The following is a 19517-nucleotide window of genomic DNA, read 5'->3' as shown; positions in this document are numbered from 1 at the left end:
TAAAGTCTTGATTGAATTTGTTACAATTATTGCTTCTGTTTTGTGTTTTGGTTTTTTTGGCCGCGAGGCCTGTGGGATCTTAGCTCCCTGACCAGGGATCGAACCTGCACCCCCTGCATTGGAAGGCAGAGTCTTAACCACTGGACTGCCAGGGAAGTCCCCATAATGCTTTTATTTGTTGGTCGTCTGCAAGTTATAGGATAATGCCACCTGTCTGTATACAGTTTCAGTGGTGTTCATATGGTACCTCAAAAAGAAGAGAAAATAAAAATGTAAAACTATAATGAGAGGATTTATACATAGTAGATTTGCTGAAGTGTTTATGTTTATTTATTTGAAAATTAGGATAACATCTTAAGAAAAATAACTGAACTGTGAGTTTTAAAAAGTTCTCAATTCATAGGGATCCTGGTTACTTTACCTTTTGAACATGCCATTTGCACAACTATAGATAATGACTCCAAGGAATTCTTCCTGTTTTATACTGATTTGTCAGCTGTTATTATCCAACAAAACATTGTTTTTAATCTCTATTTAAAATTATTTACTTTGAAATATTGATTAAAGTCACCTTTTGCTGCATTTTTCACCCTACTCTCAGATTGAAGTACTAATCAGGAAGGGTAATTTGAAAAGTAGACTGTAGTCAAGAGCATTGCTTTTCATACTTCATACTCCATGTGAATCTCCTGGGGATCTTGTTAAAATGCAGTTTTTAGAAATTGAGGTAAAATTAGTATATGATACTATATGTTTCAGGTGTACATAAAATGCAGATTTTTATTCAGCATTTCTGGGATGGAAATTTTGTATTTCTAACAAGCTCCTGGGTGATACTGTAGCTGCTGGTCTTTGGACCACACTCTGAGAAGCAAGGATAATGATGGTAGTGATATGTGCTAGGTAATTATTGTGCTGATTACCTTTACCTTTACAATAACTCTGTAAAGTAGTTACAAATTAATTTCCTTTTTACAAATTAATTATTTTAGGCTCAAAGTGGTTAAAGCCCAAGGTCACATAGCAAATAAATGGCAGAGTGGGAATTGCAGTCAAGGTTTGTCTGAATCCAGGGTTCATGTTCTTGTCATTCATCATCCTTTGACACATTGGAAATGGTGTACTTAGAAAATGGTCAGTAAGGAAGTACTTTGTAGACTTGTGGTTTTTAAAAGTTATTTAGAATTTTCAGAATTAGAAAATAGCACTGCCTCTAGCCCTTATGAAGTGTGGTGTTTTTTTTTTTTGTTTTTTGTTTTTTTAATTTTTATTTATTTATTTATTTATTTATGGCTGTGTTGGGTCTTCGTTTCTGTGCGAGGGCTTTCCCTAGGTGTGGCAAGTGGGGGCCACTCTTCATCGCGGTGCGCGGGCCTCTCACTATCGCGGCCTCTCTTGTTGCGGAGGACAGGCTCCAGATGCGCAGGCTCAGTAATTGTGGCTCACGGGCCCAGCTGCTCCGCAGCATGTGGGATCTTCCCAGACCAGGGCTCGAACCCGTGTCCCCTGCATTGGCAGGCGGATTCTTAACCACTGCGCCACCAGGGAAGCCCCTGAAGTGTGTTTTTTAAAAAAAGAGTACCAAATTCTTAAAGAATCACTGGTTCTTAATTTTTAATCTGCTGGAGTCTACAATGTGAAATGTAACCCTAGTCTCACTGTTAATTTCATGAGACTGATTTTAAGAGCAATTTATAATAGTGGAAATTAGGTAAAAATATTTGAAAGCAAGAGAGAATAAAATATTTCAAATGAATATTTTTTGTGTTGATTAAATGCAGATTACTTCACAGAATGCCGCCTCAACTGTGTTGCCTTTAAAATATTTAACCTACTGTTTTTGTAGAGTCAGCGAGCCTCAGTGAACATGATGGTTGGTGACTTGAGTTTGCTATCACCTGAATTGAAAATGGGAAAACCTGCTTCTCCAAGTTCTGACTTATATGCTTACGGCTGCCTTTTATTGTGGGTATGTTATTTTTTTATTGAAACAGATAAGTCATTTATTTATATGTATTTCAGTATAGAAAGTGATGATTTGAAGTGGCTTTCCTCAGTATATTACTCTGAATAAAAAATAGTGGTAGATTTTCTGTAGAAAAAAATTTCTTCCCACTTGTTTTTAAAATTTTGTCATAAACTGTTGCTCTACAGTTGATCTTTGAACAACATGGGTTTGAACTGCCTGGGTCCGCTTAAGCGCAGTTTCATTTTCAATAGTATATACTGTAGTACCACGCCATCCATGGTTGCGCGGATACAGAGGAACCAGGGATATGGAGGGCCAACCATAAATTCTATGCGGGTTTTCAACTGTGCCAAGCTTCGGCACCTCTAACCTCCATGTTGTTCAAGAGTCAGCTGTACTTCTTATCATCTGTTGTGTACTTTCTAGAAATTGGCTTGATAATATGCTTTACATAGCATGCTACTGTCTTAGTTTTATTGAAGTCAAGATTAAGAGTGAAGATGGTTTTGTCCTATATTAATCTGGAAGTAATTCATGCATATATGGAAAATAAATATTAAATGATATTAAATGAGCCTTGAGTAAATGTTCCTGCTTTGAGTGTAAACCAAATAGCTATTTCTAATCCATGGTTTAAACCCATTCTTCCTGTGAAATATGAGGGATTAAGTGTTAACAAGGGAAGGATGTCTGTTCTCACTTCTTCTGTTTAACATTGTACTGGAGGTTCTAGCCCAGGGGTCAGCAAAATTTTCCATAAGCGGCCAGATGGTAAATAGTTCAGGCTTTGTGGGACATACGGTTTCTGCTGCTTTAGCGTGAAAGCAGCTATAGACAGTACATAAATGAGTGAGTGTCTCTGTTCCAATAAAACTTTATTTATGGATATTGAAATTTGAATTTCATATAATTTTCATGTGTCATGAAATAGTATTCTTTGATTTTATTTTAAACATTTTAAAATGTGAAAACCATTCTTGGCTTGCACACTGCATGAAAACAAGCAGTGGGATGGATTTGGCATGCAGGCTGTAGTTTGCTAATCCTGGTTCTAGTCAGTCAAATAAGGCAACAAAAAGAAATAAAAGGCATACAGTTTGAAGATGAAGAAGTAAAGCCATCTTTATTTGCAGATGACGTGATTAATTATGTAGAAAATCTTTTTGAATGTTATATACATAAATGCTACTAAACCCACCAAATTTAGCAAGGTTTCAGGATACAAAATCAGTATAATAATTAATTGTGTTTCTATATACTAGGAAATTGAAATTAAACAGTCATTTACAGAAGTATAAAAAATATGGAGCTTTTAGAGCTAAATTGACAAAAGATTTGCAAGATCTGTATACTGAAAACTACAAAAGTATTGTTGAGAGAAACTAAAGAAGGTGTAAATAAATGGAGAGATGCGCCATGTTCGTGGACTGGAAGAATCAGTGTTGTATGGATGTGAGTTCTTCTCAAATTGGTCATAGTTGTGATACAGTTTCAACAAAACTCCTTCTAGGCTTACTTTTTTTTTTTTTTTTTGACAGTAATTAACAACCAGATTCTGTAGTTTATAGGAAAATACATGGGATCTGGGATAGCTAAAACAATTTTGAAAAAGAATACAAGAGGAGGATTTTAACTGATTTTAAGACTTAATAAAATTACAGTAAATCAAGACAGTGTGATACTGATGTAAAGTTAGACATAGATCAATGGAACAGAATAGAGACAGTAGAAATACACCCACTAAAATATGGTCAATTGATTTTTGACCAAGGTGCCAGGACAGTTCTATGAGGGAAAAGATAGTCTTCAACAAACGGTATTGTAACAATTGGATATCTGTACATAAAAAATAAACTTTGACTCATTCATTGCGCAATGTATAAAAATTAACTCTAAATGTATATTAGACCAAAATGTAAAACCTAAGTCTCTAAAACTCAGGAATAAAATACAGGAGAAAATCTTACTGAGTTTGGCAAAGATTTCTTGTAATAGGACACAAAAAACATCAAGTATAAAAGAAGATAATTTGAATTTCATCAAAATTTAAAATTATGGTCTTCACAAGACACTGTTACAAAAATGAAAGGCAAGTCATACACAAACTTGGAGGAAATATTTGCAAAACATATATCTGACAGAAGACTTCTATCCAGCTTACAATGAACTCTTACAACTGAATAATAAGACAACTCGGGGCTTCCCTGGTGGCGCAGTGGTTGAGAATCCGCCTGCCAATGCAGGGGACACGGGTTCGAGCCCTGGTCTGGGAAGATCCCACATGCCACGGAGCAACTCGGCCCGTGAGCCACAACTACTGCGCCTGTGCGTCTGGAGCCTGTGCTCCGCAACAAGAGAGGCCGTGATAGTGAGAGGCCCGCGCACCGCGATGAAGAGTGGCCCCCGCTTGCCACAACTAGAGAAAGCCCTCTCACAGAAACGAAGACCCAACACAGCCATAAATAAATAAATAAATAAATAAATAATAATTAAAAAACAAAAGCAACAACAAAAAAAGCACTTTCCTACACAATTTCCCCCTCAACCCCGGATAGATTTATAAAAAAAAAAAAAAGAAGACAACTCAAAAATGGGCAAAATATTTAAATAGGCACTTACCAAATAAAATGTCCAGATGGTAAATAAGCATGTGAAAACATGCTCTCAATATCATTAGTCATTGGGGAAATATAAATTAAAACCAAAATGAGATACTACCACATGCCCACTATAATGTCTAAAATTAAAAATACCACATCAAGTGTTGGCTAAGATGTATAGCAACTAGAACTCTCATATATTGCTGAGGGGAATGTAAATGTAACAACCACTTTGGAAAACAACTTGGCAGTTAAAAGGTTAAACATATACCTATTATATGACCCAGCTGTTTTACTCTTAGGTATTTAGCCAAGAGAAGTAAAAGCATATGTCCACACAAAGACTTGTACAAAAATATTCAAAGACATTTTATTTGTAAGAGCCAAAAAATGGGAACAACCCGAATGTCCATAAACGGATGAATGGAAAAACAGTCTGCTGTATATTCATTGGAATACTACTCAGCAATAAAATGGAATGAACTATTAATACAGGCATGCCTTGTTTTATTGTGCTTCACTTTATTGCACTTCGCATATATAGTGTTTTTTATATATTGAAGGTTTGTGGCGACCCTGCATGTCAGATGATGGTTAGCGTTTTTTAGCAATAAAGTATATTCTTAAATTAAGGTATGTACATTGTTTTTTATTCTTTTATTTTTTTTAACATCTTTATTGGAGTATTAATTGCTTTACAGTGTTGTAAAGTTTCTGCTGTATAACAAAGTAAATCAGCTATATGTATACATATATCCCCATATACCCTGCCTCTTGTGTCTCCCTCCCACCCTCCCTATCCCACCCTTCTAGGTAGTCACAAAGCACCAAGCTGATCTCCCTGTGCTATGCAGCTGCTTCCCACTAGCTATCTGTTTTACATTTGGTAGTGTATATATGTCCATGCCACTCTCTGACTTCATCCCAGCTTACCCTTCGCCCTCCCCATGTCCTCAAGGCCATTCTCTGTGTCTGCGTCTTTATTCCTGTCCTGCCCCTAGGTTCATCAGAACCATTTTTTTTTATTCCATAAATATATGTGTTAGCATACGGTATTTGTTTTTCTCTTTCTGACTTCACTCAGTATGACAGACTCTAGGTCCATCCACCTCACTACAAATAACTCAGTTTCGTTTCATTTTATGGCTGAGTAATATTCCATTGTATATATGTGCCCCATCTTCTTTATCTGTTCATCTGTCGATGGACACTTAGGTTGCTTCCATGTCCTGGCTATTGTAAATAGTAGTGCTGCAGTGAACATTGTGGGACATGACTCTTTGAATTACGGTTTTCTCAGGGTATATGCCGGGTAGTGCGATTGCTGGGTCATATGGTAGTTCTAATTTTAGTTTTTTAAGGAACCTGCATACTGTTCTCCATAGTGGCTGAACCAGTTTACATTCCCACCAACAGTGCAAGACGGTTACCTTTTCTCCACACCTTCTCCAGCATTTATGGTTTGTAGATTTTTTTGATGATGGCCATTCTGACTGGTGTGAGGTGGTACCACATTGTAGTTTTGATTTGCATTTCTCTCATGATTAGTGATGTTGAGCATCCTTTCACGTGTTTATTGGCAATCTGTGTATCTTCTTAGGAGAAATGTCTATTTAGGTCGTCTGCCCATTTTTGGATTGGGTTGTTTGTATTTTTGATATTGAGCTGCATGAGCTGCTTGTATATTTTTGGAGATTAATCCTTTGTCAGTTGCTTCATTTGCAAATATTTTCTCCCATTCTGAGGGTTGTCTTTTCATCTTGTTTATGGTTTCCTTTGCTGTGCAAAAGCTTTCAAGTTTCATTAGGTCCCATTTGTTTATTTTTGTTTTTATTTCCATTTCTCTTGGAGGTGGGTCAAAAAGGATCTTGCTGTGATTTATATCATAGAGTGTTCTGCCTATGTTTTCCTCTAAGAGTTTGATGGTGTCTGGCCTTACATTTAGGTCTTTAATCCATTTTGAGTTTATTTTTGTGTATGGTGTTAGGAAGTGTTCTAATTTCATTCTTTTACATGTAGCTGTCCAGTTTTCCCAGCACCAGTTACTGAAGAGGCTGTCTTTTCTCCATTGTATATTCTTGCCTCCTTTATCAAAGATAAGGTGACCATGTGTGCATGGGTTTATCTCTGGGCTTTCTATCCTGTTCCATTGATCTATATTTCTGTTTTTGTGCCAGTACCATACTGTCTTGATTACTGTAGCTTTGTAGTATAGTGTGAGGTCAGGGAGCCTGATTCCTCCAGCTCCGTTTTTCTTTCTCATGATTGCTTTGCCTATTCGGGGTCTTCTGTGTTTCCATACAAATTGTGAAATTTTTTGTTCTAGTTCTGTGAATAATGCCAGTGGTAGTTTGATAGGGATTGCATTGAATCTGTAGATTGCTTTGGGTAGTAATTTTCACAATGTTGATTCTTCCAATCCAAGAACATGGTATATCTCTCCATCTGTTTGTATCATCTTTAATTTCTTTCATCACTGTCTTATAGTTTTCTGCATACAGGTCTTTTGTCTCCTTAGGTAGGTTTATTCCTAGATATTTTATTCTTTTTGTTGTGGTGGTAAATGGAAGTGATTCCTTAATTTCTCGTTCAGATTTTTCATCATTAGTGTATAGGAATGCAAGAGATTTCTGTGCATTAACTTTGTATCCTGCTACTTTACCAAATTCATTGTTTAGCTCTAGCAGTTTTCTGGTAGCATCTTTAGGATTCTCTATGTATAGTATCGTGTCATCTGCAGACAGTGACAGTTTTACTTCTTCTTTTCGATTTGGATTCCTTTTATTTCTTTTTTGTCTCTGAGTGCTGTGGCTAAAGCTTCCAAAACTATGTTGAATAATAGTGGTGAGAGTGGGCAACCTTGTCTTGCTCCTGATCTTAGAGGAAATGGTTTCAGTTTTTCACCATTGAGAAGGATGTTGGCTGTGGGTCTTATATGGCCTTTATTATGTTGACGTAGGTTCCCTCTATGCCTACTTTCTGGAGAGATTTTATCATAAATGGGTGTTGAATTTTGTCGAAAGCTTTTTCTGCATCTGTTGAGATTATCATATGGTTTTTATCCTTCAGTTTTTTAATACGGTGTATCACATTGATTTCTGTATATTGAAGAATCCTTGCATTCCTGAGGTAAACCTCACTTGATCATGGTGTATGATCCTTTTAATGTGCTGTTGGATTCTGTTTGCTAGTATTTTGTTGAGGATTTTTGCATCTATGTTCATCAGTGATATTGGCCTGCAGTTTCCCTTTCTTGTGAGATCTTTGTCTGGTTTTGGTATCAGGGTGATGGTGGCCTCATAGAATGAGTTTGGGAGGGTTCCTCCCTCTGCTGTATTTTGGAAGAGTTTGAGAAGGGTAGGTGTTAGCTCTTCTCTAAATGTTTGATAGAATTTGCCTGTGAAGCCATCTGGTCCTGGGCTTTTGCTTGTTGGATGACTTTTAATCACAGTTTCAATTTCAGGGCTTGTGATTGGTGTTTTTATGTTTTCTATTTCTTCCTGGTTCTGTCTTAGAAGGTTGTGCTTTTCTAAGAATTTGTCCGTTTCTTCCAGGTTGTCCATTTTATTGGCATATAGTTGCTTCCAGTAATCTCTCCTGATCCTTTGTATTTCTGCAGTGTCAGTTGTCACTTCTCCTTTTTCATTTCTAATTCTATTGATTTGAGTCTTCTCCCTTTTTTTCTTGGTGAGTCTGCCTAATGGTTTATCAATTTTGTTTATCCTCTCAAAGAACCAGCTTTTAGTTCTATTGATCTTTGCTATTGTTTCCTTCATTTCTTTTTCATTTATTTCTGATCTGCCCTTTATGATTTCTTTCCTTCTGCTAACTTTGGGTTTTTTTGTTCTTTCTCTAATTGCTTTAGGTGTAAGGTTAGGTTGTTTATTTGAGATGTTTCTTGTGTCTTGAGGTAGGATTGTATTGCTATAAACTTCCCTCTTAGAACTGCTTTTGCTGCATCCCATAGGTTTTGGGTCATCGTGTTTTCATTGTCATTTGTTTCTAGGTATTTTTTTGATTTCCTCTTTGATTTCTTCGGTGATCTCTTAGTTATTTAGTAGCATATTTAGCCTCCATGCATTTGTATTTTTTACAGTTTTTTCCTGTAATTGATATCTAGTCTCATAGCGTTGTGGTCAGAAAAGATACTTGATATGATTTTAGTTTTCTTAAATTTACCGAGGCTTGATTTGTGACCCAGGATATGACCTATCCTGGAGAATGTTCCATGAGCACTTGAGAAGAAAGTGTATTCTGTTGTTTTTGGATGGATTTTCCTATAAATATCAATTAAGTCCATCTTGTTTAATGTGTCATTTAAAGCTTGTGTTTCCTTATTTATTTTCATTTTGGATGATCTGTCCATTGGTGAAAGTGTGGTGTTAAAGCCCCGTACTATGATTGTCTTGCTGTTGATTTCCCCTTTTATGGCTGTTAGCATTTGCCTTATGTGTTGAGGTGCTCCTATGTTGGGTGCATAAATATTTATGATTGTTATATCTTCTTCTTGGATTGATCCCTCGATCATTATGTAGTGTCCTTCTTTGTCTCTTGTAATAGTCTTTGTTTTAAAGTCTATTTTGTCTGATACGAGAATTGCTACTCCAGCTTTCTTTTGATACCCATTTGCATGGAATAATCTTTTTCCATCCCCTCACTTTCAGTCTGTGGGTCCCTAGGTCTGAAATGGGTCTCTTGTTGACAGTACATATACAGGTCTTGTTTTTGAGTACATTCATCCAGTCTGTGTCTTTTGCTTGGAGCATTTAATCCATTTACATGTAAGGTAATTATCGATATGCATGTTCCTATTACCATTTCCTTAATTATTTGGGGTTTGTTTTTGTAGGTCTTTTCCTCCTCTTGTGTTTCCTGCCTAGAGAAGTTCCTTTAGCATTTGTTGTAAAGCTGGTTTGGTGGTGCTGAATTCTCTTAGATTTTGCTTACCTGTAAAGGTTTTAATTTCTCTGTCGAATGTGAATGAGATCCTTGCTGGGTAGAGTAATCTTGGTTGTAGGTTTGTCCCTTTTATCACTTTAAGTATGTCCTGCCACTCCCTTCTGGCTTGCAGAGTCTGCTGAAAGATCAGCTCTTAACCTTATGGGGCATTCCATTGTATGTTATTTGTTGCTTTTCCCTTGCTGCTTTTAATATTTTCTCTTTGCCTGTAATTTTTGATAGTTTGATTACTATGTGTGTTGGCATGTTTCTCCTTGAATTTATCCTGTATGGGACTCTCTGTGCTTCCTGGACTTGATTGACTATTTCCTTTCCCACGTTAGGGAAGTTTTCAACTATTATCTCTTCAAATATTTTCTCAGACCCTTTCCTTTTCTCTTCTTCTTCTGGGACCCCTATAATTCGACTATTGGTGTGTTTAATGTTGTCCCAGCAGTCTCTGAGACTGTCCTCAATTCTTTTCATTCTTTTTTCTTTATACTGCTGTGTGGTAGTTATTTCCACTATTTTATCTTCCAGGTCACTTATCTGTTCTTCTGCCTCAGTTATTCTGCTATTGATTCCTTCTAGAGAATTTTTAATTTCACTTCTTGTGTTGTTCATCATTGTTTCATTGCTCTTTTGTTCTTTTAGTTCCTTGTTAAATGTTTCTTGCATTTTCTCCATTCTGTTTCCAAGATTTTGGATCATCTTTACTATCATTACTCTGAATTCCTTCTTTTTCAGGTAGACTGCCTATTTCCTCTTCATTTGTTTGGTCTGGTGGGTTTTTACCTTGTTCCTTCCGTCTGCTGCATGTCTTCTCATTTTGCATAACTTACTGTGTTTGGGGTTTCCTTTTCGCAGGCTGCAGGTTCATTGTTCCCATTGTTTTTGGTGTCTGCCTCCAGTGGGTAAGGTTGGTTCAGTGGATTGTGTAGGCTTCCTGATGGAGGGTACTGGTGCCTGTGTTCTGGTAGGTGGGGATGGATCTTCTTAGTTGGCAGAACCACATGTGGTGGTGTGCTTTGGGGTGTCTGTGAACTTCGTATGATTTTAGGGAGCCTCTCTGCTAATGGGTGCAGTTATGTTCCTGTCTTGCTAGTTTTTTTGGCATGGGGCATCCAGCACTGGAGCTTGCTGGCTGTTGGGTGGAGCTGGGTCTTAGCGTTGAGGCGCAGATCTCTGGGAGAGCTCTAGCCGATTGATATTATGTGGGGCTGGGAGGTCTCTGGTGGTCCAGTGTCCTGAACTCGGCTCTCCCACCTCAGAGGCTCAGGCCTGGCAGCAGGCTGGAGCACCAAGACCCTTTCATCCACACAGCTCAGAAGAAAAGGGAGAAAAAAAGAAAAAAAACCCAGTAAATAATAAAAGTTAAAAAAAATTATGAAAATAAAAAAAAATTTTTTTTAATTATTAGAATAAAAAAGTAGTAATAATAAAAAAAGAAAAAGAGAGCAATCAAATCAATAAATCCACCAATGATAACAAGCACTAGAAACTATACTAAGATAAACATAAAAGTCAGAAAGAAGTCAGTTGCAGACAGCAAACCCCAAGTCTACAGTTGCTCCCAAAGTCCACAACCTGTTTTTGGGATGATTCGTTGTCTATTCAGGTATTCCACAGATGCAGGGTACCTCAAGTTGATTTTGGGGATTTAATCCGCTGCTCCTGAGGCTGCACAGAGAGATTTCCCTTTCTCTTCTTGTTCGCACAGCTCCTGGGGTTCAGCTTTGGTTTTGGCCCTGCCTCTGTATGTAGGTTGTCTTCAGGCCTCTGTTCCCACCCAGAGAGGACAGGGTTAAAACAGCGGCTGATTAGGGCAGTCTGGCTCACTCAGGCCGGGGAGAGGGAGGGGTACGGTAGTTATAATTGGAATGCGGGGTGAGCCCGCAGTGGCAGAGGCTGGCGTGATGTTGCAACAGCCTGAGGCGTGCCGTATGTTCTCCTGGGGAAGTTGTCCCTGGACCACAGGACCCTGGTAGTGGCGGGCTGCACAGGCTCCTGGGGTGGGGGTGTGGGGTGTGTGGATAGTGACCTGTGCTTGCACACAGGATTCTTGGTGGCTGCAGCAGCAGTTAGCGTTTCATGCCCGTCTCTGGTGTCCGAGGTGATAGCTGCGGCTCGTGCCCATCTCTGGAGCTCGTTTAGGTTTTGCTTTGCTTTCTGTGGACAGACAGGGAAAGAATCCCCTCTCCTCGCACACCCCGAAATAATAGTCCCTTGCCTCTTAGGAAGGTCCAGACTTTTTCCTGGACTCCCTCCCCACTAGCTGTGGCTCATTTGTCCCCTTCAAGATGTCTTCACGCAGCCAACCCCAGTCCTCTCCTTGGGATCTGACCTCCGAAGCCCAAGCTTCAACTCCCAGCCCCCACTGGCCCTGGCGGGTGAGCAGACAAGCCTCTCAGGCTGGCGAGTGCTGGTCAGCACCGATCCTCTGTGTGGGAATCTCTCCGCTTTGCCCTCTGCACCCCTGTTGCTGAGCTCTCCTCCGTGGCTCTGAAGCTTCCCCCCTGCCCACCTTCCGTCTCTGCCAGTGAAGGGGCTTCCTAGTGTGTGGAAACTTTTCCTCCTTCACAGCTCCATCCCAGAGGTGCAGATCCCGTCCCTATTCTTTTGTCTCTGTTTTTTCCTTTGCCCTCTCCAGGTACGTGAGGATTTTCTTGCCTATTGGGAAGTCTGAGGTCTTCTGCCAGCATTCAGTAGTTTTTCTGTAGGAGTTGTTCCACATGTAGATGTATTTTTGATGTATTTGTGGGGAGGAAGGTGATCTCCACGTCTTATTCCTCTGCCATCTTGAAGGTCCCCCCTTTACATTGTTTTTTAGACATAATGCTCTTGCATACTTAATAGGTTACAGTATAGTGTAAACATAACTTTTATGTTACGGGAAACCAAAAAAAATTGCATGACTCACTTTATTTCAGTATTCACTTTATTGCGGTGGTCTGGAACTGAATCCTCAGTATCTCTCAGGTTATGCCTCTACACCCAGTAATATGGAGGAATCTCAAAATAATTCTGCCAAGCTAAAAAAAGCCAAAGGAAAGAAAGAGTACATATTTTATGTTTCTATTTATATAGAATTCTGAAAAATGCAAACTTATCTATGGTGATAGAAAGGAGTGCTCTGGGGATTGAGGGTAGAGAGGAAGGGAGCAATAGATTACAAAGGGGCATGAGGAAATTTTTTTGGCATGATCACCATGTTCACCAGATTGATTGTGGTGATGATTTTGTAGCAGGATACATATATCAAAAATATTGATAATTATATACTTTAAATACATGTAGTTTATTGTACATCAACTATACCTCAATAAAACTGTTATAAAAAGAGTATTTATACCTACCCAAGTGGTAATCAGTGGGAATCCCATTCAACAATTAATTATTCCCAAGTTTTAGCCTTATGCTGGCATATGTATTTAAATTTGTGTGGTTTCATAGAACCATCATAGCCATAGAAATTATTGTACTGGCATCATTTTTGTCATTGCTTTAGTAATCTCTTTATTCTTTACATCAGGACGAAAGTGAATGACTCAAATGTTCTTATGTTCCTGAGAGCTATCATAAAATATCACTTAAGTATGGTAATAGCAGTCTTTATTCCACCAATTTCCTTTCTTCATTAACTGGTAGTAAAGAGCTTTATGAGTAAAGACACTATTGTGCTGAATTCCTGCTCATCTTTAATGTTGACTAAGTTCTTTTAAAATTTTTATTTTTAAATTACCATGTAGTACAGTTGATTGGTTTTTGGTGTTCAGGCCTATGAATTTTAACATATGTGTAGATTAGTATACCCATCACCACAACTGGGATACAGAACAGTTCCCTAACTAAAAAAAAAAAAAAATCCTATGTGCTGTCCCTTTGTAGTCATACCCTCTCCCTAACCCTTAACCCTTGGCAACCGCTGATCTTTTCTATATCACTACAGCTTTGTCTTTTTAAGAATGTCATATAAATGTTATCTTACAGTATGTAACCTTTTGAGACTAGCTTCTTCACTCAGCATAATGCCTTTGAAATTCATCCAAGTTGTTCAGTATATCAATAGTTCATTCCATTTTTGTGACTGAGTAGTACTCTATTATATGGATGTACCAACTTTGTTTATCTGTTGAAGGGCATTCGGGTTTCCAGGTTTTGGCTATTACAAATAAAGCTGCTAGGAACATTTGTGTATAGGTTTTTACGTGAACATGGTTTTACTTCTCTAGAATAAATAAGGGGGCGATTACTGAGTAGACTGTAATTGTATGTATAACTTTATAAGGTGGTGCCAAACTGTTTTCCAGAGTGGCTGTACCATTTTGCATTCTCAGAACCAGCACTGTACGAGAGTTTCAGACACTCTGCATGACTGTTAATACCTCATATTGCCATTGTTTTCTGTTTTAGCCATTCTCTTAGGTCTGTAATAGTGTCTTCTCACGGTGGTTTTACATTTCTCTAATGCGTAATGATGTTGAGCATCTTTTTATTTGATGATTATTTGCCTTGCATATATCCTCTGTGGTGAAGTGTCTGTTTAAGTCTTTTGCCCATTTTAAAAATTGGGTTTCTTACTGTTGAGTTGTGAGCATTTAAAAATATATTCTAGATCCAAATCCCTTGTCAGATGTCATTTGAATATTTTTCCTAGTCTGTAGCTTGTCTTTTCATTTTCCTAATAGTGTCTTTTGTAGACAAAAAGGTTTTCATTTTGAGGAAGTTCAGTTTATTATTGTTTTCCTTCAATGGGTAATGCTTTTGGTATTGTAGTTAGGAAACCTTTGCCTAACCCCAGGTCATAAAGATTTTCTCTTATATTTTCTTCTAAAGGCTTTATAGTTACATGTTTTACATTTTAGATCTAGGATCTATTTTGATGTAATTTTTGTGTAAGGAGTGAGGTTTATGTCAGGGTCCACTTTTTTTTTTTTTTTTTTTGCATATGGTTGTCCAGTTATTAGAAAGACTATGATTCTCTACTGAATTTCCTTTGCACCTTTGTAAAAAATCAGTTGGTAATATTTGTGTGAATCTGTTTCAGGACTCTTTATTCTGTTCCATTGATCTATATATCTATCTGTTTACTAATACCACACTATCTTGATTACTGTATCTTTATAGTAAATCTTAAAATTGTATGATTAGTAAAACAGTTTTTTCAAATTGTTTAGCAGTTCAGATATCTTTGCCTTTCCATACACATTTTATAAACATCTTGTCTATATACACAGAAAGCCTCTGTGATTTTGATTTTGACTGGAAATACATTAAATCTGTTGATCAAGTTGGGGAGAATTGACATTTTCAATAATTGACCTCTTTACTATGTTAAGTTTTTTAATCCGTGAATCTATTTATTTAGGTCTTCTTTGATTTGTTTCATCAGCATTTTGTTATTTTTGAGCTTATAGATCCTATACATGTGTTGTTAGATTTTATACCGAAGTATTTCATTTTTTTGGAGCTATTGTGATATCTTAAAAAAACTAAAAAACTGTTTTCTAGTTGTTCAAGTTCTTTTTTTAAAAAAACAGCTATTTTATTGATAGGAAAGTTGGTTTAGTACCAGAGGTTACAGATGCTTTGATCTTCCTCCTCAAAGAACTGGGCAAGTTACAATAGAAACACATAGTGTAAAATATATAAAAGGGCAAAAAGTCAAGACTCAAGGGCTATTCTTCAAAAGACAATATTCAGAGTTAAACTGGAATCATTAGCGAAGAATCTTATTTCCAGAGCCATGAATAGATTACTGTCACAATATGGCTTTTAAAAGTTTTGGAATTAGCAAAAATGAAAGTAACAGCTTATTTGATATTAAAACACTAGAATACTGACTGGATGTTTTGGGGCATATCATAAGATATTTTGGTTTAGGATCATTTTTGTTATGAGACCCAGATTAAATGACAGAAAGATTCTGAAGACTGCCTTCAAGTACAAAAAATTATAGTGTTTGAGTGTTGGCACCCCTTCTACCTCAAGCAATAAATCATGTCTTTTAACTGGTACATTTGGCAGGTAGTCTTATCTTAAAGTTGTTTGTATTAAGGTTCTTCTGTATTTTTTTGGGTTATAATGAAATTCTTAAAGGCATTTCTAGAAGCCAGTTTTAAAAATTAGAATGGTTCTGATGTGATATTGAAAAAAATTGTGTGTGGGTGCTACTGTGAGGAAGCTGAATAATTTTAAAATAGAGAGAAGTAAATGGTTATTTTCTTTTATTCAAATGACACTTTTTTAGCATGGACTTCTCTAAAATGCAACGCTTTTCCCTGCTTTAGTTTTCTCTTAACGTGCTATACATGTGTTTTATTTATCTTTATTATTGTCTGCTTCTGCCAATAGAATGTAATCTCCTTTCAGGTAGCTTGTCTGTCTTGTTTCCTAGTGGATCCTATGCCTAGAAGCATCCCTGGTGTAGAGCTGTCACTGGAATATTAATTGAATGAAAGCATGCCTTTATATCAAAATGAATGTTTAAATTTTAGCCACAATTATGTGCTGAAGTATTAGGCTTTTTTTTTTTTTTTTTTTAATAAAATGTGCCATGTTTCCTTGGTGTGTTCATCTTCTGGTCTCTCCACCATGGCCCGTTGTACATTTCTTTGGAACCTTGTTTGAAGATTTTCTTTTTATTCCAACTCCAGAGATGTTCCTAGGAGATATTAGTGGTCATATTGATCCCCCATTGAACAACTTAGCTTTGCGTTTTTTGGACCTCGTTAACAATTTGAGACCCATACCTTCATGCAGTTTCAATTACCTTCCGAAACCAGGATTTTGTGATTCCCTGTAGTTTTTCTTTTACAAAAGTAAAGAATCCAATCCAGTATATTTTTATCTGGACAGGACTTCCTATCCTCTCATTTTACTCTAACTGCTCTTAAATCTCCAATATGTTTTGTCCACTGTCTTCCCTTTCTCCCTAGTCTATCAGCAACCTCCTAGCTTCTCTTCCTTTCTTCTTCAACGTTGGATCCCATCATATAACATCTAGGCTACCCTGTATCCCCTTTGACTCCTATTCATCTCTTTAGCCTCTTTAGACAACCCTCGTTTCTAGATATGTTTTGTGGTCTGCTATATATGATTTTTAAAATAGTCTATTTTTTTAAGGTTTTATTTCTTTGTGAGACTAATTTCTATAAAAGGCACATATATTTGATTTTTCTCCAGAGTATGACCAAACGTTATATTTATTAATTTAAGGACATTATTATGTGTATTTATAACATGGTGATGACATCCTCCCTTGCTGGGAGCACATAGTGCATGTTTGGAACTTAGTTAATAAGTGCTTTATGAACTTCATCTCATTGCGTCCTCCTAAGCAACCATGTGAGGGAGCACATCATCATCCTAAGTGTAGACGTGAGGCATGTGAAAGTCAGAGAAGGCCATCACTTCTTTTTTTTTTTTTTTTTTTTAAATTTATTTATTTATTTATTTATTTTTTATTTTTTATTTTTTATTTATGGCTGTGTTGGGTCTTCGTTTCTGTGCGAGGGCTTTCTCTAGTTGTGGCAAGTGGGGGCCACTCTTCATCGCGGTGCGCGGGCCTCTCACTATTGCAGGCTTTCCTGTTGCGGAGCACAGGCTGCAGACGCGCAGGCTCAGTAATTGTGGCTCACGGGCCCAGCTGCTCCGCGGCATGTGGGATCTTCCCAGACCAGGGCTCGTACCCGTGTCCCCTGCATTGGCAGGCAGATTCTCAACCACTGCGCCACCAGGGAAGCCCCATCACTTCTTAAGTAACGTCCCATCTCAGAATTTCAGTGACTGGAGGCTGTGTTCAAGACCACCTTCTGCATTCACATCACATATTAAGCCTTGAATGTGCAGTCTTCACTGAAGCCAATGATGAACAATTGCTGAAGGGACCCAGGCTTTGGAAATAAGTTACTAATAAGTGTCATTGCACTGATTACAGTGAAGTCCCTTACATTTTACAGTGCCCTATTAAGGCATCTCTAACCTTGTCTTCTATGAGCTCTTTGGTGAGAAGTCCTCCTTTTAGAAAGCCTTGCATGGATGTGAGTAACACTCCTGTTTAGAGGTCAGGTGTACTTTTTATACATTATGCTTCGTTTTGATGTTTAATCCCCAACTAAGAGACAAGGGGAAAAGTAATATTCCATATCTGTCATTCCTTTAGACCCAGCTAATGTGGCCTATGATGAGTACCTTTCACAAATATTCCAATTAAGAGAAATCTCAAGAGAAGGAAAATGGGTGGCAGCCCCCTAAAATCTGGAAGTGATGCTAATATCGTAATTAAGCAGACTGAGTGGAATGGATCTCATTATTACAGAATTGGATGTAGGAGGATTAAGCCTTCCAGGCTGGATGGAGCCACTAACATCTCTAATGCCCTCCTCTGTGCAGGAATTTCATGTGTTTCTGGACCTCCTTTGAGACCCAACCAAGAACCTCAGACTCATTATTGCTTTCTTATTGGATCCAAGTGCAGAGAGCTTGGAGTTCACTTCTCAAAGTGTGTTATTTATGAGGATTATCTATAACATCTACCTATATTTTTACTCTTTTCAATTGTTCTTTTTTCATTCCTGATGTTTCAGTATTTATTCTTTTATCATTTCCTTTCTATTTTAAGAACTTACTTTAGCCATTCTTTCAAGGTAAGTCTGCTGGTGACAAATTGTTAGTTTTCCTTCATCTGAGAGCATCTTAATTGCACCTTCATTTCTGAAGGATATTTTTTGCTGTGTACAGAATTCTGGGTTTATAGTTCTTTTCTTCCAGTGCTTCAAAAATGCTGTGCCACTTTCATTGGGCCTTCATGGTTTCTCATGAGAACTCCACTGTCATTTGAATCATTATCCTCTTATAGGTAATGTGATGTTTCTCTCCACCTGTTTTTAAGACTTTTCTTTGTTTTTAGTTTTCTGAAGTTTGATTATGATGTGTCTTAGCACGGATTTCTTTGGGTTTACTCTCTTTGGGGTTTGCTCAGTTTCTTCAGTTTGTTTATGTTTTTAACAAATTTGTGAAATTTGGTTCAGCTGTTATTCATATAACTATTTTGTTAGTCCTACATTCTTTCTCCTTTTTTTCTGAGACTCTGATGATACAAATTTTGGATCGTTTGTTATTGTCCCACAGGTTCCTGAGGCTGTGTTCATTTTCTTTCTGTTGTTCAATCCGGATATTTTCTGTTATTCTATCTTCAGTTTCATCAGTGCTTTCCTCTGTCATATTCATTCTACTGTTGAGCCAATCCAGTGAGTTATTTCTGTTGTTCTGTTGTTGTTTTTCATTTCTAAAATTTCTATTTGGTTTTCTCTATATCTTCTGTCTTCTTTGCTGAGGCTTTCTATTTTTTTTTCTTTCATGCATGTTTCAAATTGATCTCTAAGCATTGTTATGATGGCTCCTTTAATATCCTTGTCAGATAATCCTTGCATCTGTGTCATCTTGATGTCTTCTGTTGATTGTCTTTTTGTCATTTAAGATTTTGTTGGTTTTAAATTTGACGTGTGATTTTTGATTGTAGCCTGAACATTTGGGGTATTATGTTCTGAGACTCTGCATCCTATTTAATCTTCATTTTCTGCAGACAGTTACCTTGTTTAGGTGTAGTGTACAGTTTCAGATGAGTTTAGATCTTCAGCTCCCCATTGAGCTCTGCTGACACCACCTCAGCGAAAGTGGAATGCTGATTTGTACTACTTTGCCTCTTCTCGTTCCTGATGGTTGGGAGTGGAAATTCATCTCTCTATTGAGTGCAGGGAGCAGGAGGAGCAATGTGTTAAACTATTACTGCTTTACCACTACCTTATTCCACCTCCTTGTACCTTGTTGCTACCTGGTGAGGATATAAGTTTCATTTCCCACTGGATCCTCCTGTCACCTGGGGAGTGGAGAGGGAAAAACAGAGTGCTGGCTAACACTGCCTCACACTGCTTTTTCCACTTTGTTGCTGTTGAGTGGTAGTAGAAGATAGCTCCCCACTGGGTCCCACTGACAGTACCCCTTGGAGT

General features: G+C 37.6%; 1 protein-coding gene across 2 annotated transcripts in view; it reads left to right on the top strand.

The window, feature by feature from the left end:
* STK31 (serine/threonine kinase 31) overlaps positions 1-19517 on the top strand; it is an 87402-nt gene that overhangs the window by 48810 nt on the left and 19075 nt on the right. For both annotated transcript variants that reach the window (XM_028163817.1, XM_028163818.1), the window contains exon 21: positions 1847-1969. In XM_028163817.1, coding sequence (XP_028019618.1) covers positions 1847-1969 — 123 coding nt within the window. The remainder of the gene's footprint in view (positions 1-1846; positions 1970-19517) is intronic.

This window comes from Balaenoptera acutorostrata, chromosome 7 (assembly GCF_949987535.1).
Source record: "Balaenoptera acutorostrata chromosome 7, mBalAcu1.1, whole genome shotgun sequence".
NCBI lineage: Eukaryota > Metazoa > Chordata > Mammalia > Artiodactyla > Balaenopteridae > Balaenoptera > Balaenoptera acutorostrata.
Note: the sequence above shows the minus strand (reverse complement) of the source record. Positions and strands in the feature narration are given on the sequence as shown.